General features: G+C 40.1%; 1 protein-coding gene across 1 annotated transcript; it reads left to right on the top strand.

The window, feature by feature from the left end:
- The first annotated feature begins 2,997 nt into the window (after positions 1 to 2,997).
- On the top strand, positions 2,998 to 19,929 carry LOC5570983 (U3 small nucleolar RNA-associated protein 14 homolog A). Its single transcript, XM_001659394.2, has 2 exons — positions 2,998 to 4,368; positions 18,794 to 19,929. Exons 1-2 carry the CDS (start codon positions 3,097 to 3,099, stop codon positions 19,871 to 19,873), a joined length of 2,352 nt encoding a protein of 783 aa, XP_001659444.2. The 5' UTR covers positions 2,998 to 3,096; the 3' UTR covers positions 19,874 to 19,929.
- Positions 19,930 to 25,321: the final 5,392 nt, after the last annotated feature.

The following is a 25,321-nucleotide window of genomic DNA, read 5'->3' on the forward strand; positions in this document are numbered from 1 at the left end:
GTTTCTCTCAACGCAAAGGTTTTGATTACGAGAGTACCTATGCGCCAGTGGCCAAGCACACGACGTTGCGTGTATTACTGGCCATCGCTAACCAGAAAGGAATGCATCTTCACCAGCTCGACGTGAAAACTGCATTTCTCAATGGTGTGCTAGAGCAAGAAATATACATGCGCCTACCGGAGGAATTCGGTGCTGGAAACCTGGTTGCCAAGCTGCAGAAGTCAATTTACGGCTTGAAACAGGCATCCCGTGCCTGGAATTCCAGATTTCATGATTTCATAACAAGCATTGGCTTCAAGCGCAGTAGAGTCGATAACTGTTTGTATACCACAACTGTTTCCGGAGAGGAAGTATATGTAGACGACATTGTGATCGCTAGTCGCTCTGTGGATACGATTCGAGATTTAAAGGCAAAATTGAAGGACGAGTTTGATATGAGTGACATGAATGAGATCAGCACGTTTTTGGGCTTAACGATAGAGAGGCGTAAAAATGAAGGCGTTCTGCTAATCAGTCAGCGGGAATATTTGGAAAATCTCCTAGCTCGTTTCGGCATGGCTGACTGCAAGCCGAAGCAAACACCGCTGGCATCGGGCGTCAAACTTGAGAAGTGTAACGATCCGTCCAAGTACACTAAGCAACCCTACAGAGAATTAATCGGTTGCCTTACTTACGTTACCGTGATGTCCAGGCCGGATTTGTGCGCCGCTGTTAATTATTTCAGTGCATTCCAAACTTGTGCTAGCGACGATCATTGGAATCACGCCAAACGTATCCTGCGATACATTAAAGGAACTTTGGACCTAAAGCTGGTGTACAGACGAAATGATAAGTGCGATACAATCGATGGATTTGCCGATTCGGATTGGGCGAGCAACATTTGTGACAGGAAATCAACATCGGGGTACGTGTTTCGTGTTTACCAAGCACACGTATCCTGGTCAACGCAGAAGCAGAAGACTGCGGCGTTATCGTCTGCCGAGGCAGAGTACGTCTCCTTGGGCGTAGCTGTGAAAGAAGCGCTGTGGCTGCGAATGCTGCTGAAGGACTTCAACGTCGATGTTTCTGAGCCAGTCACAATTCGTGAAGATAATCAAGCGTGCATCAGTATTGCTGAAGAAGACAAGCCTACAAAGCGGCTGAAGCACGTTGACGTACGATTCCATTTCGTACGTGAAGAGATCCAGAGAAGAACCATCCAGTTAGAGTACGTGGCATCGGAAGACCAATTGGCCGACATAATGACTAAGGGACTACCGAGACCACAATATGAAAAGCTGCGAAGCCTACTAGGGTTATCGGCTTGAAGGGGGGTATTAACAGTGTATGACCCAACCGATTCCCCTTCATTCTATTTACCTTGACATAACAGCCCTTCTGGCAACCCTGTAACTGTTATTGATGATGAATAAATATCACTACTAGTTGAACTTCCAAAGCAGAAAGGTGTTTCTCTTGTTCGCTGCTGAGAAAGCCCTCGGGTGTGTTTTTTCCTCTGAGTGTTCTTCCTCGTGCCGCTCTTCAGTGGCATCTCACTATAAAAAAAAGCTATTATGAATACCACTTCACTGCAGTTGTCACTCCACTGAGTTCATTTTCAATCACTTCACCGTCCGTGACAACGGGAATAGAGCAAAATAAGTGAAGTGACTGGAAGGTGAAGTGTAAGTGAGCCTGAAAGTGATATTCAGAATAGGGCCCATACTCTACTTGTCAAGTCAATGTTGAAAAGCATTTAGTCAACACGGGATTGATAAGTAAAATGTAGTTCAAGATGTTGATTTTTTTCGTGTTATTGTTTGACTAACAACACACAACACAACCTTGGTAACGAAAGGGTGACTAGCAACGCAGCCCCATCAGAAACTTTCGATAACGAACTGTATGACGTCACACATAGTCATAATGCAATGGGTTGCTGAGTGAAAAAAAAATCGGTGCACTAATACATACAAACAGAATTATCTCCTCACCTGTATTATATCACATTGGGCTCATTCATTTATTTCATAATGCTGAAAATGATCATTTTTGATACCCACCCACCCCTTCGTAACGCTTTTTGTATGAATATTCTACAAATTTTGTATGAGCCGTAACATCGTGAGGACACCCACCCACCCCCTTCAGCGTTATGAAATTTGTGAATAAGCCCATTGGGCATAAACGTCTTCACTGGGACAGAGCCTGCTTCTCAGCTTAGTGTTCTTATGAGCACTTTCACATTTATTAACTGAGAGATTTCTTTGTAAAAGTTGCCATTTTCGCATTCGTATATCGTGTGGCAGGCAGGCTTGATAATTCTCCTCAACATCATCAGAGTTCGGTGACATACTCTAGAGCAGCGTGCTGCCAGTGCCTCTTTGCGAGGGAGCCAAAAAATGCTAAGCAGCGAGGCAACGAAAAATGAGCGAAGAAGATGCAGCACAAAAAAAACCGAGTTAAATTCCATCAAAAAAGGGTGCTCTCGCAACTCCCCGAGGACTGTCTGTTCGGGCGGCAGACTCGAGAGTTCGATTGAAGTGTGAGTGATGGTGAGCATCGCAACGAGAGAGTGTCTGAAAAAATCCTCGCATTTTTCTGCACTCTCACTCGAATCGCTTGAGGATCTGTGTTGAAAATTTTGAGTTTATTTTTTTCTCCTCAGAAAAACGGCAAAATCGCCTTCTCTTTGCATCGTAAGTAAAGAAAATTTCCATTACGAAAAGATCCTAGACCGACCGGGAATTTAACCCAGACATATTCACCATGGCTTTGTATCCGCGGTCTCTAACCACGGCTAAGGAAGGCCAGTTAATAATAAACTCAAAAAACCTTCACCTTTGTGCTTCACCTTAAAACATTCTTTTTTGGCATGGTCTTTTTGCTCAGTGCAGTAGTTTTACCACATGGGCGAACCGGTTCACAAAGTGCGGCTTGATTCGTAAATAAATCGCGTTTGTGTGCGTGTGTTTTCTGCACAATCACAAAGAACTGTCAAAACACAGATAAACATTCGTGCATGTTGTTCTTGTGGAGCGTACGCCGTAATGCACGTGTCGCTTAGTTAAATCGTGATAATTTCGTGAAATTCCTTTTAATATCGTTCCAAGTGAAATGGTGACCACCATGTCCGACGACGAAATTGACCAGTTCGACCCGGTAGCCCACCGGAAACTGCTGGCCGGAATCAACAGCATTGTGCGCAGTCAGGATGTCCAGAAGGCAACTCGCACCGAACCGACGATCAAAAAGTCCGAATTCAATCTGGTCAAGGCACGGTTCAGCTCGGAGGATGGCCACTCAAGGTCCAAATCGGCGATTAAGGTCGATGACTTGTTGGGGATTTTGAAGAAAACCGGAAAGAATGTGAGCTTGAGCAAGGATCTGGCTCAGATCAAAACTAAAAAGAAAACGCTAAGGAAGCCTCTGGAAAAACCGCTGGCGGATCGGATTCAACGGGATACGCTTTATGGGAAGGCCCAGACCAATTTGGACCTGTGGGAACCGGTGGTAACGGCGAGCGATGTAGCCCCTCAAACGGTGTTCCCTCTGCAGTATGGGAATGTTGGAATGGTCAACGAAGCGCCGCAGAAGCTGGCCCAATATCGAGTGAAGTCCGATTTGATGAAGGCAATGGAAGAACTGGACCGGAAGTATCAGAAAGATGAACCTGAGGAAGCAGAGGAGGATAAGTACACATTGACGCTGGAGGAGTTGAGGCAGAAGCGGAAGGAAGCAGCGCGGCAAAAGATGAGGGAGGCTTACAAAATTGCCAAAGGCCGGAGGATGAATAAAATTAAGAGCAAAAAGTTTCACAAGTTGATGAAACGGGAAAAGATTCGCAACCAGATCAAACAGTTTGAGGAGTTGCAGAAAACAGACCCAGAAGCGGCGTTAAAGCAGTTGGAGTTGATCGAAAAGCAGCGGTACCAGGAAAGAGCAACCCTTCGGCATAAGAACACCGGATCCTGGGCGAAAAACATGCAAATCAGGGCCAAGTACGACATGAACGTACGGAAGGAAATATCCGAACAGTTGTCCATCGGGAAGGAACTGATGGCGAAACAGTTGGCGGAGGACGAATCTTCGGAATCGGGCGAGGAAGAGGTGGTGATGGAAGAAGACGAAGGGGAAGATAATCCTTGGGTGCGCCGGAAGAAGGGCGAACACGAAGCGGAAGCTAATCGGGAGTTTACCAGTGGCTACCGGAAGTACTGGGACCAGAGGAACAAGGTGGAAGAGGTGAAGAAGCGGATGCAAAACGAGGATCAGGTTGAGGATGACCAGGAGAGCGGAGATGAGGAAGCTGGATTGGGTTCGGAAGGCGAAGAGCAGGATGAGGGAGATTCTGAAGAGGAACGACAGTTGGAAGTTTTCAAAAATAAGGTAAGGATAATTTCTCGCGTTTACAGGGCAGGTAGGTGTCTTTTAGAGGTTTGGTTTCTAAAAGGTCTCTGAAGCCTTTTTTACTAAAGTAGTCTGAAAAGCCATTTTTTCCATTTTTTCATTGTGAATGAAACCTGGTTCAAAATTATATAGGCTCCAACTTCAGAGATTTTTACGCGACTTTTTCACATGTTCTTCGGAAATTTCTTTTTGCATTCCAATGCAATGCTTCAAGAGTTCTTCTCCAGAGATTTCTAGGATACTTATTATAAATATTTATCTTTATTGACGAATCTTTTCGCCCTTGGTGAGTTCGCTACTCACAATGATACTTTTAGGAACACTCCAGACAAATTTTCCAAAAATACTCCTAGGGATTTCTTCACCAACTCTCTCGAGAAATCTTCAAATTCCTTTAGCGATTTCTCAATAGATACTTTGCGAAATTTCTCCTCTCTACAAGAAATTCTTTAGCACTCCAACACTAATTGTACAGGAGATCTTCCAAAAATATCCACAAAGGTTTATTTAAGATATTTTGAAGAAATTCGTTTTAAGATTTTTCCAGGAGCCCAACTAGAATCCCTCCAGGTGTTATTGAGTTGATTATTCAACTATTGTACCAGCCTTTTTCAAAGAGATTTCTTCTAAGATTCATCCACAGTTTTTTTTTCCAAATGTTGTTTGAACAATTGAAACGCTGTCAGGGTTATTCAAACTTTTCCAGGACGTCCCCGATAGATTGGACCAGGGATTCCTCATCATGAAGTTACTTCAGTCATTTCTCTAAGCATTTCCTAGCATTTTATGCAGAAATTACTCTTACCATCCTTCCAAATGTTTGTTTCCCGACTAATTTATCCCTTCTATCATTTTATCAAATAATCCTGCAAGATAATCTCTTTTGTAATCCCTACAACAAGATTTCTCCAGGAAGAACATTTGTTCGCCATGAGACATTTTTGACCGGTTCAGATAGGGCTCCATGATTACCTTGAGCAATTTCTTCAAGAATTATTCTAGGAATTTCTCCATGGATAATTACTGAGACGTCCGATTTGAAAACGGTCACGTATCTTACATTATCACATAGCTTTAATCCCCAAGAACACATGGGCAATCACTATGCCTGATTGAAATATTTGCTTGCTTTTCCCATAGTAATTTCCATATGATCTTCGATGGGCTTGTGCAGTCTCCAGGGTGTCTACTACCTGGAAAAACCTGTAAAACCTGGAATTATCAGGGAATTTTGTTAAACCTGGAAAAAACCTGGAATTCTCAGGGAATTTCACTAACAATCAGGGAAATTTCTTTGTGGCAGTAATTCATGGTAGAATGTGTACATGACAAATGACTTTCACGTAGAAACTCCCCAAAAAGATTCGGCTGCGCCGCTATCAAAACCCTCCTTTAGGTGTTCAGTGAATTTTATCGCCTTCCGAAGACACGATTGTCTCTATTTTTGATGAAAGGTTTCTGAAGTTTTTTTTATCAAAATGATCTCTAAAGTCACTTTTTTCCATATCTTGCTTGCAGTGAATTCTAATGCTTAATGATGTAGGCATAAGAGAAACCTTCGGTGACTGTTACGAGACTTTTCAACTAATTCTTTAAAATTTTAATCTCAGATTTCTCGAGGAAAACCTTCAGGAATAATCCTAGTTTTTTCTCCGGAGATTTCCTCTGGGATACTTTCAGGGATTTCTATCAGGATATTTCCAGAAATTCTTCTAGAGATTCCTCTGCCAATTCTCTTAGATATTCTCCAAGAGATTTTATAGAAGATCTTGAGTAATTTATCCAGAATTTGCTCCAGGAAACACTATATGAGGACTTTCTCCAGATATTTTTCCATTAATCCTTCATCCGAATTTTCTAGTTGTTACTCTAGGAGATCTTCTAAGAATGTTTACTGTATTTTTTTGTGGAATTGACCACAGTTTTTGAAAGAAATTGTTCAGAGGTTTCTCCTCAAACTCGACCCTTTGTTTCATCATAGAATTCTTCTAGACTTCTCCAGAATTTCATCGAATGATTTAAACTGCAGTCGAGTCTAGTACACGACACTAAAGATGGCCTTTCAGTTGAGGTCGAAATACGCGTATTTGTCAAAGGATACAAACTCTAGTGGAATTAAATGGTGTAGTACTAAATTCGGTTTTTCATTCACTTACAACTGTAGTTTTTCAAAACATTTCTCATAAAATCCCATGGAACTTACTAAAGTGATAAAAGTTTAAGTTTCCATACTAATTAACACTGTAGCATTTTACCAGAAAATTATAAACATATTTTTTGCTTTTTTTCTATTATTCCAACAATTTAAGAAGAAAATCTTCTAAAAATTCTTCAAGGGTCTATGAGTTCTTCTAGTAACCGGGTGACTTAAAAACTTACATAAGTTTCATCAAAGTTTGCTTTAAAATTTGCTTTAAATACCTCACGAATTGAACATTTTCTCAAATTTCTGAAAAATTGCATTCACATTTCCAGGCAGAAAAGCCTAAAAAATCCTGGAAGTATACTTGGACAAATCTTTAAAGACTTTCTTGAGAAATCTTTAAAGGATTACTGTAGGAATTCCTGAAGAAATCTGAGTAATGTCCGGAGTCATCCTTAGAAAAATTTGAAGTTGAAATCTTTAAGAAATTATGAAGGACAATTTTTAAGAAATCCCTAGATGCATCTTTGGAGAAACTTCTGGTTGAATTTTTGAAGAAACTCTAAACGGAAGTCTTAGAGGATGTCCTAGGAAAATCGATGGAAGAATCACTGGATAAAATCTTGGAGGACTTAGGTCTTTCTTAGAAAACATCCGAAAGAATCAGTAAAGACATTGCTGACGATCTCTGAGTTAATTTCTGTGCTTATAAATGGCAAAAAACAGGTCGTGTTTTTGAGATATCTATATCAAAATTCTTTTACGAATTCCTTAGAAAAATTCTCGAAGGGATTCCATGGGAAATAATCACTACATGATCTCCTGGAGACATTTAAGACGTGAGCTAGCCTAGTGGTGCCAATTTCACAAATAAAGAAATCCATCCATCTATCCTAGCCTGAGTAAATCTTCGGAGTAACATCTGGATCTTTGGGCAAATACTTGAATTAATGTCTGGCGAAATTCCTTTAGAAAATAATTGAAATATTTATCGAAAAACATGTTTCACGACATGTAATTTTAATTGTGAAATATTGTCACAAACATTTGTAAGTATTGTTTATTTCGCCCATTTAGCTGTCTTAAGTATCCAAACTGTCCATGGATACCTTTTGAGATTTCTTCACTGAACGTAGGACAAAAATGAATAGTGCATTATCTGTTTTTGCACAAGTACGCTGTAATCAATAAACTTGAAAGGTTAAGCATATTGAATAACTTGAAGGTTCCGTTTAGTTTACAATGATGATCAGAGCTCTCACAAACGATATAAAAATGAGTCTTTTTATCAAATACAATCAAGGCTTAGTATCAAATACAATTCAGTTGACAAAAACTTAAGCTTTGAAATTGGTTCACCTTTAAATAGCTTCGACATGCATTAAAAAATTTGGAAGCTTGAAACGAATTGAAGGAAATTATTTTATCAATAACTTTTTGTATTCTGAAATTGGAGTATTTCTTAAACCTGGAATTATTTTGCAGAACCTGAAAAAAAACCTGGAAATATCAGGGAATTTCATTTAGACGAGTAGACACCCTGAGTCTCAATTTTCATACGAATGAGCTCAAATTTTGAGCGGACACTCAGAATTTGATCTTGAATCGAATGAGCGATGGGGAGCAAAAACGATTTTTTGAACCACTCTAATATATATAATATAGGATCTGTTTCAGGAAATCTTCCAGGAATGGATCATTAAAATAACCAAAACGGCCGCTATGGAAAGCATACTTAGCGCCACCGTAGCCTTGTGTGTTTGACAGAACAGCAATGCTGTCACAATGTTAAATCCCATATACGGTGGCGCCTTTGTTTTGATGCGGCAAAAACTACCTTCAATGATCCATACTCCGGTATTTTTACGGAGATTCTTCCAGGAGTTTTTCAAGCGATTTCTCCTGGTATTTCTTCAGAGATTCCTGTAAAAATATTCAGAGACATCTCCAAGGATTCCTCTAAGAACATCTCTACAAAGACTCTTGCAGAGATATCTTCAAAGTGTTCTCCAAAAATTGTTCCATGATTAACACTAGGACAATCTCATCATGGATTATTTAAGACATTTCTCTAGTGATGTCTCCAGAGTTTCCTCCGAGGATTCCTCCACGGATAAATACAAAGGTTCTCCAAGTAGTCCTCTCGAGATTCGTCCAAGAATTATCCCGAAGATTTTTTCCGAGGTTCTTCCACGACTCGCTCCAGGGATTTCAGCAGGATTACTCTAGAGATTTCATCAAAAAATCCTCCATGTGTTCTACAACTCACGAAAGCCTCAAGAATTTCATGCAAGAAATGTCCCAGAGCTACCACAAAGAAAATTGCTACATACTCCAAGGATCTCTCCAGATAATGTTTTAGGGATTTCTATGGATTTCTCGAGAGATTCGTTCTGTGTATCCAAAAAATAATCCAAGAATACCTCTAGAAATTCTTCCAGAGATTCTCCAGAAGATGAATTTCTGCAGGAATTTAATCAGAAAATACCTAACAATTTCTCCAGGAATTACATTAGAACAATCTCTAAGAAAATTCCTCCAGTAAAACCTTTATATACCCGACCTTGTTTTAGCACGGGGAATGCGTAAAAAAACCGTGCAAAAAAGGTAAAACAATTTCTCGACGTTTCATGCAAAAATAAGGTTTTGACGGAAAAAAATGCGTGGAAATTTTTTGCCCGGCCGCGTTAAAAAAATACGTGAAAAAACAGAACCGGGTGTAATTTATTTTGGAAAATCTCATCATCCCGCGATTTTGTCTAAGGATTCCACCAGCAGGGCCTTCGTAGCCGTGCGGTTAGTGTCGTCAGGCAGTAGGTGCATCGTGTCATGAGGTGTGGGTTCGATTCCCGCTTCAGCCATTGAAGCTTTTCGTCAGGAGCATACTTTGTCCGTTGTCTAGTGTTAAAATGCAGCGTAATGGCTGAAGACGGTATCCGCTTTTTTTTTAACTCTACAGTGATTCTTCCTGGGATACATCCAAGGATTTTTCAGGGATTCCTTCAGAGATGCCTTCTGGAGTAATGAGCTTAGATAATCCTTCCTTTAGGATTTTTTCCAGAGACTTCTTCCAAGGGATTCCTGCAGAGATTTCTCCATCTTCAGGGATTTCTTTAAGAATTGCTTCAGAAAATCTTCAATGGGTTCCTCTAGACATAGTTACAATTATTTAAATAAAAAATCCGTTGAAAAAATAAAGACTGCGTAGCCGAAAGCCATTTTTTATGTTGCAAGGATTTCTTCTGGAATTCGTCCAGAGTTTTCGGGATTCACTGCATGCAGGTTCCTACAGGGATTACTCCGAGAATCCCACCAGGAACTTATCCATGGATTTCTCAAAAAACTTCTTCAGGAAAGAAGTTGCTGGAGGAATTTCTAAAAAAAGTCGCGGAGGACTTCTTATTTTTTAGATACAATCCCTGAAGCAATTCATGGGTGAATCTCCGCAGGAATTTACAGAAGAATTCTTAAAAAAAATCCCGGAGGAAATTTTGGAGGCCCAGAACGTATCTCTGGAGAAATTTAAAAAGGGAATCTCTGAAGGATTATGTACTGATTTTCCTAATAATTCATGTAGTGATTTTCCTAAGAGAATTCCTGAAAGAAACAATTGAGGAATCTCTATAAAAATTCATCAAGTTATTTCTTGTAGAATCTCTAGATGTATTTTTTATGGAATCTCCAGAAGAATTTCTAGAGCGATCTCTGGAGAAAATCTCAGAAATAATTCGTAAAGAAATCTTGAGAGGACTACCCGAAGATTTCTTAGAGAAATAACTGAAATACCCTTAAAATTTGTCATAGTTTAGTCTGGAGAAAGCCTTGAAGACATCTCCGCAAAAATCCCTTCAGAGATTTTCCATGAGGAATCCTTAGAGGGGTTTCTGAAAGAACTTCTGGAGAAATATCAGGAGAATTTGCCTGAAGAATCTTTGGTGAATCTCTGAAGGAGTCATTGAAGTAATCTCTGCAATAATTCCTGGAAAAGTTTCCTGAGAAATCCTTGGAGAAATTCCTGGAGAAATCTTAGTAAAAATGTTACTGGGGGAATCTATGGTGGAATCACTGGAGGCATGTTGGCAGATACACCTTCAGAAACTCCTGGCGAAATCGTTTTAGGAATCCTTGTAGAAATATCCCTGCAAAAGTTCCTGGAATAATCCTTGAAGGAATCTCGGGATGAACTACTGGCGAAATGCATGAACGATTTGCTGGAATTGCATCGGAAGCGGTCTAGAAAATCTAGTTGCGAACAAATGTTCTTCCTGGATGGTTCTCTGACAAAACCGCCATGGGAAGCCCCAAATAAATCGTTGTAGGGATTACGATAGATATTATTTTGGAGGATTTTCTGGTAAAATCTAGAAATATCTGAAAGAGACTCTGAACATATTTCGAGAGGCATTTTTGAAGAAACATCTGGAATATTTCCTGGAAGATTTACTGGAGCTCATTTGAAATGTTTCCAAAATTTCAATCTATGTCAAAAATACAAGCGTGTGCTAGAATAAGGACGTAAGTCGCATGATCGATTTCTCTTAATCTCTCTTCTCTGAATAAAGGTGACAAGATGCAAGTTTGATAGCATTTTTTCACTCCAGACCGCTTGTCTTGCGTCCTGAAGTGAAAATTTAATTTAATTTATTTATTTGTTTTAGATCTATCTGACATAAAATTTGTCTTAATGAATATAAGTAAAACTAACAAACAAAACGAGCATCAAACATCAACATTACATGAAATGCACACTTAACTATGTCTAAAGTATTCAGCAAATCGATTACGAAGCGTCGTCATAGTGATGTTAAAATCGAAAAGATGATAAATTTCGTTGAATTTCGTTGCCATATATCTAGTTGGGTCATGCTGTCCGTATAGAGTGTTCCGACTGCCGAGACTGACAAAATTCCGTCTACGCAGATTTCGCTCCGAAGCGTAGATGCTAACATCAGCCAGAAGGGATGGCGAATCTATGTCCCCTTGAAGCAACTTGGCTACAAAGGCGGCTTGCGATACACAACGCCTGTTCTCCAAAGTATCAATCCCCAATAAACGACAGCGGTCTTCGTAAGGAGGCAGGTTACTGGGATCACGCCAAGGAAGATTTCTTAGGGCGTGGCGCAAGAATTTTCTCTGAACAGATTCAATTCGGGTAATCCAACTGGCGTGGAACGGACACCACACTATCGCAGCAAATTCCAGAATAGAACGAACTAGAGCGCAGTAAAGGGATCTCAGACACAGCGGATCGCTGAAACCTTCTGTTACCTTCATAACAAAACCAAGCTGTTTGTTTGCTCTCGAAACGATGTCATTGAAGTGGTGTTGAACGTGAATTCTTCGTCCAACCAAACGCCCAAATCACGGACACGTTGTACTCGTTCAATCGCTTTGCCAGATAGCGTTTATTGGAAATTAATTGGGTTCCGCTTTCGGTTAAACGATATAACTTAGCATTTTTCAATGCTCAACGTCATGCAGTTTCGTGAGCACCACGCTTCGAAAGCATTCAACAATCTCTGAAGGTGTTGGCAGTCATCCAAGGAGTCGACGATCATATAGACTTTTGTATCATCGGCGTAGAACAGCCTGGTCCCGGGCGGTAAGACTGGAGATGCGTCGTTGATGAATAGCGAGAACAACAAAGGCCCAAGATTGCTGCCTTGTGGCACTCCGGATAAATTCGTGAATGAGCTCGATTCATTAGAGCCTATGTTTACGCATAACGATCGGTTGGTGAGATATGATTCAAACCAATCGATGAAGCTATCGGACACGCCACATTTGCGAAGTTTTTGAGAAGGATTCCGTGGTCAACACGATCAAACGCCGCTTTCAAGTCCAGATACAATGCGTCCACCTGTTTACCAGCATCGATCGCTCGTATGCATTGCGTTGAAAACTGAACGAGGTTAGTAGCGACCGACCTTTTCGGGAAGAAACCATGCTGATCACTGGAGATGTACTGTTTGCAGCTATTGAATAAGGAGTCGTTGATGATAATTTCAAATACCTTTGAACAGACACATAGTGAAGTAATACCACGGTAATTACTCACGCTACGTTTGTCACCTTTTTTATGAATTGGAAATAGGAACGACATTTTCCAACTTCGTGGGAATACTCGGCATCCAAGTGAACGATTGAACAGCTTCACCAAAGGTACAAGTAACGCTGAGCATCTTTTTAGTAGCGCTGGCGGAATCCCGTCTGGTCCAAGAGTGTAGGAGGGCTTCAGCTTGGTTATCGCACTTGCTACTTCCCGTTCAGAAATTTCAAACATTTCATAGCTGAAGACATCACGAGTAGTATCATCCAATGCAACATGAACTTGCGACAGCAACGAAATTGTTGAAAGCACGTTGGAACTGTGCCGCGAAGAGTTCGCATTTGTCGCTGGCGTAGTCGGCTGACTGCTCGTCTAGGTACCTACATCGATGTCGGTAGGCCATTTTCTTTCCTTTTCGAATTTATGAACGACCAAAATTGTTTTGGGTTCGTACGAAGGTTCTGTTCCGTTCTTTGTTTATAGCGAGCATACAGTAGAGCATTATATTTCCTGTACTCACGACTTGCTTCATTGAATGCCAATTTTGTCTTTTGCGATCGATTATTGCAATAGCACCGAAGGGCAGCAGAACGTCGGCGCCTAAGCAGACGTAATTGACTGTTACACCAAGGCGGCTTGTTGGGCGGGCGACGCGGTGGAACATTATTCGTGACTGCTTGGAGCACAGAATTCGTAAAGAAATCGACAGTTTCATTAATATCAGGGATCGAATCCAGATGGTTCCAGTCGACAGACATTAATGCGGCATTTAATGACTCAAAATTAGCTTTTTGGAAGTTAAATCCAGTGTAGTCGTGTGACATCTCGTATGTAACTGGCAATGGGCACACGACTATCAGCTCAATTGCAGGATGATGGTCATCAAGTGTCGTGAGTGCTTCGGCCACTGCAAGAAGTGTGAAATTAGGCAACACAGTATCACAGACGAGGACGAGATCGAGGGTACGGTTTGTCGTGTTCGTCAATGTGTTGACCTGAGAGAGTCCATGGAAGCAAAACCCATCCAAAAGTGCAGAACTCGCTGGGCACATACGTGAGCGATCAAGATCGATAGAGAGACGATTGTCCGATTCAGCAGCCCAGTAGATGTCTGACTGATTATAATCACCAAACTGAAGAATTAAGTCGTTTTCTGAGAGGTTGTTGTGAACGGCTGCGATTGACTCAATATGACAACGAATAACATCCGCATCGTTCTTCATGTCATGTGGTAGAAGAAACAGCTATCAAGACTCCGCCACCTCTCGATTTATTGCTGTTTAGAGCGCTGCGATCTGTCCTGAACACGGAGTAGTGACTCCCAAATAGTTGAGCTGACAATATGCGTTGGTCTAGCCAGGTTTCGGTTAAAACAATCACATCATAATCCAGCTCGGTAACAGCAAGGAAGAAGGACTCGATTTTTGTACGCAAGCCACGGACGTTTTGGTAGTAGATGCGCAGACTGGAAGGTATGAGATCGTCAGGTAGTATACTGTCAGCACATTCTGTGTACTTGCCTGACTGCACAGGTTGGGAGACCCGTTCACCATACCCTACTACAGGACCGGGACGACTGTCGAGCGCTGGCTGCATGGTCACGACTGTAGAGGGGGACAAAGGGGCTCCCGTAGTGCTAAGGATTGTGCGTCCCGGGTGTTGAAAACGATGCTCGTTGTTACTACGCATGTCAAAAGATGACGAATCAGCATTGGTCGCAGTAGGAGTGCCAAGAGAGATATCTTCAGCTAAGCCATGGAGTACTTCTTCCAACGTCAAGTCAGGATACGGTGAAGATGAGGAAGTGTTGCCGGAGGTACTATAAATTTGATTCGTATCAGGCAGTGAAAGCTCTCGATCATCATTGTACTTGACTGAGATAGCGGACTGGGAGGCCGCCAATCCACAACTAGACTCAGGGCCAGGACGACTTTGAAGAACGCAGGCTGCAAATGGCGCGACTGAGCTAGAGCAACTGGCGACTCCCAAAGTGCTTTCTATGGTGCGTCCTGGTAAAGTTGCTTGATGCATTAGATGTGTGGTAGGCGTCGATGGTAAGTTGTTGTAGTCTGAGCAGCAAACGTTCTGAGTGCAGGAAAATTTATCACACTACGAATAGTTTGAATTACAAGAATACTTGCCTAGGCAAGCTTGATGGAAGACCCCCTTTCGACCACCAATCACAGGACTCAGACGACAGTGATGAGCGCAGGCAGCAGGAGGCAGGACTGGATTGGGGCGATTAGGGGCTTCCAAAAAGCTTTCTACGATGCGTCTGAGTTGCGGAATTAGCGTTGGTCCATCGAGGTGGTGGGCGTCACAAATGGGGATCGTTCCATCGCCGGAGTGATCGAAATGGTAGGTGTGGTCAACTGGGGTAGCCACATGTTTTTTGAACCGGTGCCTTCAAATTCCCGGAACAGGATACGAGGATACCTTGCGGCCATGTGTCCGAGTTAAGTGCGATCTCCAGAAATTTCGAGTCCATTCCGACTTTGAACAATATGAAGGTCATTCGACTGGTGTCAGCGCCTCTCTTTACTAGTGGCACTACCGTGACTGGATCCTGGCAATGAACACATTCTTTAACCAGTTTCTCAACTGATTCTGATTTAACACTAGGATGGATTCGTGAGAGATACAGCCAAAACATTTCAGGAGGTTCGGGAACTGTACGAACTTCCGTGAAAACATTGTCATCAGCTACGATTCTCGTGCCAGTGACTAATGGTTTGCTAGTAGACAATCTCTCATTACGTCGACGTTTCAGCGAAGGTTGGCGCACGAGTCCCCCGGGGCCAGAGAGGGTGGGAGTAGAAAGTGCAATCCCTTTGGAAAGCTTAGCAATCTGCTCACCTTGCTTAGCGATTTCCTTTCTCAGTTCGGCGTGAGCAAGTTCTTGTCTCTCGGTCATTGCGTTAATCGCATCACCTAACGATGAGACAGTGGCCTTCAAACGCGCACATTTCATTAGATCGCACATCCAAAACAAGTTTGGACAGGTTTGCACAATGTTCACGAAATTCTTGTTCAGCTTCGTAACCGAACATCTCAAATGAATCATCCTATTACAAAACGTCATACAGGAGACGGATTCGTCCTCTCCTTTGATACACGGAGAAATATTTTTACTTAATTTTTGAGTTTACTTTACCCAAAATTAAGTATATCGATTGTAGTTTCAACCCAAAATCTCTCGGTTTTCTCTTTCTCCCACACGAATGTTGTCAAAAATAGAGAGAGCTGCATATACCCAATGGGGGTACTTTGGCCCAATAAGCCAAATTTGGGTAAATGCAACTTTTTTTATGTTTGGGTCGAAAGAACTCAATTTTGCGTTAAATCAACACAAAATTGAGTATATTTTTCTAATAGGATTAAAGTCAAACTACCTAGTGGGGACCTTGCAAATTTAGCCAAAATTGAGCTATTGGGCTCAACTACGGAATTGCGTTGAAACAACCCAAAATTGAGTTGAATTCCGTCTCCGTGTAGGCTTTGCGCAGTGATCACACGCCGATGTCATGATGAATTAGGCAATTACAGGCAGCAACGGTGGATTTTCAGTCAGGCCCTTTTCAAATGTTACGCTTGAATTTGGATTCTGCAGTGTCTCGTTTCTCGTTGTTTATCGCAGCACGGCTACCGTACATGGACTTATCCACGGTCTTCTTTTATCCTCGACTTTCTTTTTCTTCTCTGCTCTAAATGCGGGCAATGTTTACATTAAATGACATCCGGACCAACATCCGGACAACGAATGTTCACCGGATGAACACGAAGCGGATGAATGTACAACGAAATCTTTCATTTTTTGTAAACACGGCCCGCAGTAAAGGTTTTCTTCCCGCTGGAAGTTGTAGCGTGACGTCATCGTAGATTGGTTCATAGCCGAAAAAGTGCACAGAGAGCACAGCAAGTAAAACAAAACACAGCACTAATATTTCGCAGCAAACAGTATATTTACGACGGTCGATTTCGCAATGTTTTCACGATCTACGCGTAAACGTCCACACGACAGGTGTTGTTCAATCACACGGCTTCCACAGTACACGAAATTCAATTCCGATAGTGAAATTTACGCGAGCAAAAACGGTACTAGTTATCGGTACAGAACGTAAACAACCAAGGTCAATGTGTTTTGTTATTAAAAAATGCTGACAAACTTGCATCCTGTCACCTTTATTCAGAGAAGAGAGGATCGATGAAGAGAAATCGATTATGCGACTTACGCGCTTATTCTAGCACACGCTTCTTAACTCTTTAGCGATAACATGCTGTTTACTTATAGGTAAATAAAATGAAATCTGACTTGTTGAATGATGCCGATTCTTTATATTATCATTTTTCCGGATACAATAAATTTGTGTTTAGGAGACGCATATAGCCGTAGCAATAATGCAGTTTTTCAGCAAAACCAAGCTGAGGGGCATGGATTCGAATCCCGCTGGTCCAGATTCTGTTTGGATTGGAAATGTTCTCGACTTATCAGTGCATAGCGTATCTTCGTACCTGCCACACGATAAACGAATGCAATCTTTGAAGTAAGCTCTCATTAAAAATCTGTGTATGTTCTCAGGACACTAATCTGAGCAGCAGGCTTTATTCCGGTTGAGACATAACGCGAGAAACAAAAAGAGGAATTTTGTTCGATTTATGGCATGGTGTTTACTTAGATCGGAATGAAAAAAATCCTGAGGCGATGCATTCAACTGGCTCCCGCCGTAGAACCTATATACCACTGCGTCTACGCCAGTTCATGCGGAAAGGGTGAAACGGTGGTGTAATTTTTATGGCCGAGAGGCTTGCTGGTTTGGTGAGCAGACTGCCTATGTATCAGACGTAAGGAAAGGCGTGCGTGAAAGAAATGGTTTATTGATTGGTGATAGATTAACTGTGATATATTGATAGTGGTAGATAGAAGCAAGTAAAAGATACAACTACAAAGTACGAGTAAAGGGAACGGGCCTGGGAGCCTTCTTATGAAGCAGAAGCGATAGCCATTGGACCACCAACTTCGTCTGTTCGTTTTCAAAAGTTAGCAAATGTCAGAAAAATACAGATATTTATCTCTTCTCTACAAAGTTACAGATTCTTCACCGTGCCGATTGGCCCCAGTGCACGAGGAAAGTTAATATATCACAGTTGATCTACCACAGTTCATAGCATTTGGTAGAACCAGAGACGGGCAAAAAACCGTTTCCCTACGCTTTCATCATCATAGCACGCCTTTCCTTACGCCTGATACATAGGCAGTCTGCTAACCAAACAGCAAGCATCTCTGCTATAAAATTATACCATCCCTACACCACCCCGTATGAACTGGCGTAGACGCAGAGGTATATTCGATCTACTGTGAAAGCCAGTTTAATGCATCATCAATTCCTCCCCCTTCCCTCATGAGTCTCTGTACGCGCCATAACCTCTTATATTCTTTTGACTTTTACCGAGCGCCGTATGTCGGTGCTGTCTCAATCTCTCACAGGTAACTTGAAAGCAGGGCGCACAGTAAAAGTCAAACGTTTTATACCATGCAGAGGCTCATTGGTCAGCATTCTGACGTGACAGGCGCCATGAGCCTATGCATGCTATAAAACGTTTGACTTTTACTGTGCGTCCTGCTTTCAAGTTGCCTGTGAGAGAGCACCAACACACGGCGCACAGTAAAATTCAAAAGATCAAACGAATTTATAGCACGTACAGAGACTCATTGTTGCCTAAAAATACAAGATCATCAACACTCGTACACTGAGGCTGTCTGTTGTTAGTCCCAAGCAGTCATCTGGTTGGTCCCTTGTGTAAGTGTAGCTGATCTGGCGAAACTGGAGTTGCATGGGCGGCCAATCAAGCTCAAGCTCTTTTAAAAATCGTAAATCACTACAGTTAACTCTCCCTTACTCAATATTCTGCATCTCGATATCGAGTTAGAGAATCATAGTAAAAGTTGAATTTCATGGCTAACTCGATGGATCGCATTTGCACTAGTTTTGTGTTCTATAACTCGATACCACCTTAACTCGATGGTCCCTTCAATATCGAGTTATGGAGAGTTAACTGTATTTAATTACTATTTTCACAAATCAACAAAAAAAAAATTTGTGACTATTTGAATATGTGACTATTTTTGGCACCATCAGCCCAACATTATTATAATCAACGCGAGATTTCTTTAAATCGAAATTTTTATTAATTATTATATGTAACACTTGCAGGTCAAAAAATCGAAGGCCGTTTCAACCAGCGCCTGGGAGGAGGAAGATCTTAGCGAGTCAGACGATAAATCACCCACAGTAGCAGTCAAGAGGAAAAAAGTAAGCAACCGCAAGGAGATGAATCTAGAGGAAATGTTCGATGATGCTCAGGAAGCTCTCGAGAAAAAGATTCAAGAAAAGCTGGCGAATGTTCGTAAACTGACCGTGGCTCAAAAAACTAATAAAAATCAAAAGATGAACCAACCAAAATCCAAGAAGAAATCCGATCTGGCGTTCAAAAAGAAAGCTTCCCTAGTGGATGCAGATTTGGAATTGAATGAAACTACTGGAAAGGAGAAAGATGATGATGAAGCTAGGTTCTCATCAAACATTGCGAAATTCTTCACTGAAGACAAATTGCAACAATCAACTGGTACTCCATCGGAGGTCACCATCAATCCGAGGCAATTCGTTCAGATGAAACCGAAGCACCTCCTGAATGCCATCCCAGACTTGACCACCGGCGGTGAACTTTCCGACGACGAAGAAGAGCACAATCAGAAGCTCACCATAGCGGAAGCCTTCGAAGACGACGACATTGTTGCGGATTTCGAGCAGGAAAAGCAAGAGGAACGGGATCGCAACAAACCCAAGGAGGTGGACACTTTCCTGCCGGGTTGGGGCTCATGGGGTGGTTCCGGAATCAAACAGCGGCCAGCCAACAAAACGCGCCGAAAGATGTTTAAGGCACCGCCGGAGGTTCCCCGAAGGGACGACAACAAGGAACGGGTCATCATCAACGAGGACACCGTGAGCAAACAGCTATCGTCCCATCTGGTGAACGAGCTTCCGTTCCCCTTCGTGACCGTGAAGGACTACGAGGCGTCGCTGAGGGCACCTGTGGGAAGGACGTTCATTCCGGAGACGGCCCATTCGACCCTGGTTGAGCCACGAGTGGTGACCAAGATGGGAGCCGTTATTGAACCGATGAAGAAGGACATTCTACTGCAGGACGTGAAGAAGAGCTTCCGCGTGGGCGGCAAGCAGTACAACAAGGCGGTGAAGAAGTACGAGGAGTTCTTGGAGGAGGCTCAGACATGAGTTTGTTATTTTAGATTTATCTAATGTTTATTTAAGGAATAAAATAAAAAAACAATTGTGATAAATGTCGTTTATTGTGAGAAAGTGTTAGGGATGGATTGTCATCATACATTTTTGTGCGATGGAGACGCGTCATAGATTGTTATGTCGAGGAGTGCACTACTCAAAGCCGGTCTCTGTTTCCTTTTTAGAAGGTTTCTAAAGTCTCTTTTTAATTAAAAGTCACTTTTTTCCCTGGTGTCTATTCACAGCAGTCAGAGATATTTAACTTTCTGTCTGTGCGAAAAAAAGTTGCCTTGTCTGTGTTTTAGGGTCATATTTATTGCCCCCAAATTTGTCAAACTTAAATGCATTTTCCATTTTTTCTGCAAAGTTCGAAATCAAATTAAATAGAGTTTTTCAAAATACAAATACAGGTATGTTCCGTTTTTTATCACGTTCCGATTTTGTCACGTTCCGATTTTGTCACGTTTCGATTTCGTCAACAAATTATTCCGTTTTTATCAACACGAAAAAAAAATGATTTTTTTTATTTTCAGAATGTTTAGAATATAAACTAAATATTTGTTTTGAAGCAATTTAAATGCTTTTCAATAGCCTCAGAGTTGTATTTTCGACATGATGTTAATGTTGAACACCTACGATATATGGTAGGTGTCAAGTCATATACGATTCAATAAGGTTTGACTCCTTCTTATCCACTAATCAACTGGAGTTTTCAAACTTTGCATGTTCTATTGGACAAGATTGACCCATCATTCAACAATCTTGAGTTGCTCTGGCCACGTCCTAGCAACAACTGGAATTTGTGATTAGTTGAATACGTACTTACGAGCAGTGTTGATAGACTCGCACTCAAATGTCAATCAAAACGCTCTCCCGAGAGAGCAAACTCATTAGAGATCTGCTTCGCAAATCTCACGCTTGAGATTTTGATGCAAAATCAACTCAATCAACTCAAACCGTAAAAAATGATTCAGTCGCAAACCCGGCCAAAACTCGTGAAACCAGAATATTGTTGTTTACGTTAGAAAGGATTACTATAATTTTAGCAGACTAACAAGAAATTATTGCCGTGTGTGAGTAGACTGTGGAAATACGAGACAATGAGTCAAAAAGGTGAGCCAACTCATCCGTGATTTTTTGACTACTGAGTTGCGTGATTGACAACTCACGCATGAAAAATCTCAAGCGTGAGTTGTGAGAAATTGAGTTTTTCACAACACTGCTTACGAGAGTTGCAGAGACCCCTCCTTTTTCTTATATAACATGGTATCAAAGAATTTTCTATGTAAGTTTGATGGACAGCTCCAATAATTATGTAAGTTAACAGGGTCCTAAAATGTTTAAAGAAATCTTGTTATAATTTAATGACACGAAAGGGCATGTACTGCAACTAATTTAGCTAATTTTCCCGCTCAAATAACGGCTATAGCATATTTACACTTTAATTTAAAAATTGGGTCCATAAATGAACCTTGACACTTTTGATCATGATCACCACAGGGATTTTAGTTTCAACACTGGAGTTGTTTCATTTCGGAAGGGACACGGAAAACAAAATATACCCAAAATTTGAATTTAATCCAAGGGTTGTGACAAAAAAAAAACAAATGTTTTGAACTCAAACGAAAAACATAAAAAATTGAGTAAACATGTGTTTTTGGCCTAAACTTAAGCGTATGGAACTAAAATTAGGATAGGGCTTTAGGACCCTATTTTGACAGTTTTTCGACCGTATGAGAATTAAAAATAATTTATATGGCACGTAAGATATCTCAAACCCCCCTCCCCCCATAACCCCTCACGTGATTAATGGACGATCTCATATATGTCATGAATGCCTTCCGAAAGAGGTGCACTTTGCGAAAAAGGACCAAGTGATTACTGAGCTGAAATCGTATTCAGGTTAACTTCTGCGTCCATGAGTCCTCTCGTGGCGTAGGGGTAACGCGCCCTAACTAGAGATCATGGAGTGGTGAGTTCGATTCCACCGAGGAGACGTGTAACTTTTTCGCAAAACTTCATATCAATTTGTCCATTTAATTCAATTGCAAAGTATATGTAATGTTTAGCTTTTCGGTAATTCTTAAATTTCCACTCGGCTGGTTAGCCGTAAACCACGATTCATAATTAAAAACAAGTATTTACAAAAGAGTTTCTTACAAAAAAGTTCTAATGGGATCCTTAAATGTTTAATGAATTCTTGTTTTCATTTAGTAATACGAAAGAGCATGTTCTCGCAACTACTTTAGCAATTTTTCCAGCTCAAATAACGGCTATAACATATTTGAACCGCAATTTTAAAAATGGTTCCAAATATGAACCTTGACATTATTCCCTGGCCACGATCACAGGGTTTGACGGTGCCGAAGTAGAAGGTGCACCATAATAATACCCGTCTGTGAAACATATCACCTTCCCAATACTTTGGCACACCTCCAACGGTTCATGATTTATCATGAAACGGCTGCATTCAGGCGGAGGATCTGTTAATATGTTTCGGCATATTATCAGGTCCTCTTCGAACGGAGGGACCGCCAGGGCTCATTAGTTACTTATAAACCAGTGCTGGTTGTTTGATGTTTCAATTCGTTTACACGAGCTGTAGCATCCTTTGTACTAATCAGCAATGGTGGTTAAGTTTCGAAGCCAACGTGTGATCAATCGTTTTATAATGCAACATAAGAATGGGTGTTTGGTGGAACTGTGCGTTACACTCGTCGTTATTAAATTTAGTGATTGTGAAGGTGCTAATAGTGATTTTATAATTAAATCTATAGTGATGAAAATTTGAAAATTAAGGTGAAGTGATTCTGATAGTTTTGTTAAAAATATAATAATAATGATGTGAACTCTATTAATTTAATAATGGCCATAATACATTGTGCAATCATTTTTCTGAATATAAACTTAATTGCCTAGTTCTTCAAACGTGCATGATAAAAATATTAATACATAATGACAGCGAGTGCAGAAGAATGGATCGAATTGATTTTTTTTAATGTAACTTTCTTGATCATAGTGCTAAATCGTAGTTTGAATTGTAATGACTCTACAGCAACAAAAATAATGAGACATTTAAATTGAATATTTTTAAATTACATAGTAATGCTAACAGATGGTAATGCTAACAGATTTATATGAAAATGGTGTGATGTGAAAAGTGATATAATAGAAAGTATATCTGAAGTATATTACGAAAGTTGATGAGTGATAATCGGTGATATACGTGATAGTGTCGAAAATAAAAGTGACGATAGTGAGTGATGAAATTAAATTAGGAATGAGGACCTTTTAATAAAAACTATTTCGTTCTTCACTTTAACCACTCTAGTAGCATTTCAGGCCTTATCATAGTTTGATAGTATTTTGAACTACTAGACTGCAAAACTACGGCAAGGGCTGATTGCTGCTAGCGTACACAGTGACCATTTGAGCAACATTGCATAGGAACGTCTGTGTGATGAACGCAATAGAGGCTTATAAAAGCAAATGCTGGGAAGGAGCTTAGGGCAGATTAAGAGTGCCAGTACTACCCCTATCGCTACCAAAAAAAAAAAAAAAAAAAAAAAAAAAAAAAAAAAAAAAAAAAAAAAAAAAAAAAAAAAAAAAAAATGAACCTTGACATTATTCATCATGTTTAACGTTCACTTTGTCGACAAAAATGTTACGGGGCTTAAAGGTTTAACACTGCACGAAAAAAAAACAATTTAGAGTTTTTTTTTGAGTTGACTTTACCCAAAATTAAGTATATCGATTATTCTGGGGATTTTTTTTTATTTCTATACGGGTTTGGCCCGAAAGGTCTCAGATTTTCATGAAACTTTTTCCACAGGCAGGGCTCATCAATATATGAATAAAAAAAAATTGAGAAAAATTCAGGGTCGCCTATTTTCCCGGAAAACTCAGTTGGATTTTTTTTTGTTTTCCCCTGACACTACTTACTTTGAAAAATCATAACTCAAGAACGAAGCATCATAGAAACAAGGTTTTTTTTTTTATGAAAATGAAAGCAAATTTTCTCAGGAACAAAAAAAAATAACTTGAAAAAGTTTTCCACAAAATTTTCCTCCGTTGAGAAAATCTGGAAAAACTATGCTCCAACTCGTGAAAAATTTTCAAAAAAATGTTTTTGAGAAGATAATTTCATAGCTTTAATCGCTGAAATTTCGAAATGTACAGTAATACCTCGATATAACGTAACTCGATTTTTATTTTCGTTACGTTATGTCGAGGTTACGTTATATCGAAGCAAAATATTTTTTTTCTGAATTTCGTTCATCATGTATCGTTTGGTGAGAAAATGGGTCTTATATTGATATTATTGAACTAGCAGGCATTTTCAGTTTATCTCACATATTTTTTTCAAATATTTTTCAGTATGTAATTTTTTTATATTTTTCTTTTTGTTTTATTTTTTACTTTTACCTTTTTATTGCAGTAATCCCTAATAAAATGTATTCAGGAAAAAACTTTGGAGGAATCCTTGAATACTCGGAGAAACTATAGAAGAAATTCATAAATGAGATCTTTCAGAAATCTTTAAAAATGTTAATGTTGAGCAATCCATGAACATTTCTAGCAAGCAGTTATGGAATTTCAAGAATTTTGTTATGAGGAACTCGTGGTAAAACTCCTAAAGCAAATCTTTTTGTAATTTCTGGACAGAATTTTAGAATGAATGTCCCAAGAATTCTTTAAAAAATGTTTTCTTTAGAATTCATGAAGAAATCACTAGAAAGCTATCAAAAACAAGAACTATCTTCGAGTAATTTTTCATGCAAAAGTTTCTGAACGAATACATTGTGGAATTTTCGGTAGTATTTTAGGAGAAATTTCTGGGGGATCTCAGGAGGAGGATGCTCAGTTTTTGAAATCCGTGAATATGTTTTTGTAATTAAAAACATCCATAAAAAATTTCTAGACTTATAGTCTTCAAGAATTACTTGAAGAACCCAATGAAAAAGAATCATTGGAATCTTTCTTAAGAAATTCGTGATGGAATCAAAAAAAGGTTTCATTTCACATAGAATCCTTGAAGAACCTAAAGTAGTATATAGAATGGTTACTGCATAAATATTTGTAAAAAGTTCTGCAGAAAATCATAATTAAATTGGTGGAGAAATGCCAAGAAAATTGTTCTTCAGGTTTTTGGACGAATACCTGTACGGTTTTTTAAATAATTTGTAGAGCATTCCAAGAATTATAACTGGATTGTCCTTTAAAGTGGCCGCTGGAAGAATTCATGAAAAAATGTTGAAATAATTTATAAATTTCTAGACTCCGGAAAAATATAAGCTATCATATGTGGAATTGTTTGAAGAATTCATAGTTGAATCCACTTTGTATCCTGGAGAAATTACACATGAATATCAGGAGGGTTAACTTGTGGAATTTCTGGAATATCCCTGTCGGAATTATTTTAAGAATAGGTTTTAAGTTTTA

The sequence above is a fragment of the Aedes aegypti genome, chromosome 3, assembly GCF_002204515.2.
Source record: "Aedes aegypti strain LVP_AGWG chromosome 3, AaegL5.0 Primary Assembly, whole genome shotgun sequence".
In the NCBI taxonomy this organism is placed as follows: Eukaryota; Metazoa; Arthropoda; class Insecta; order Diptera; family Culicidae; genus Aedes; species Aedes aegypti.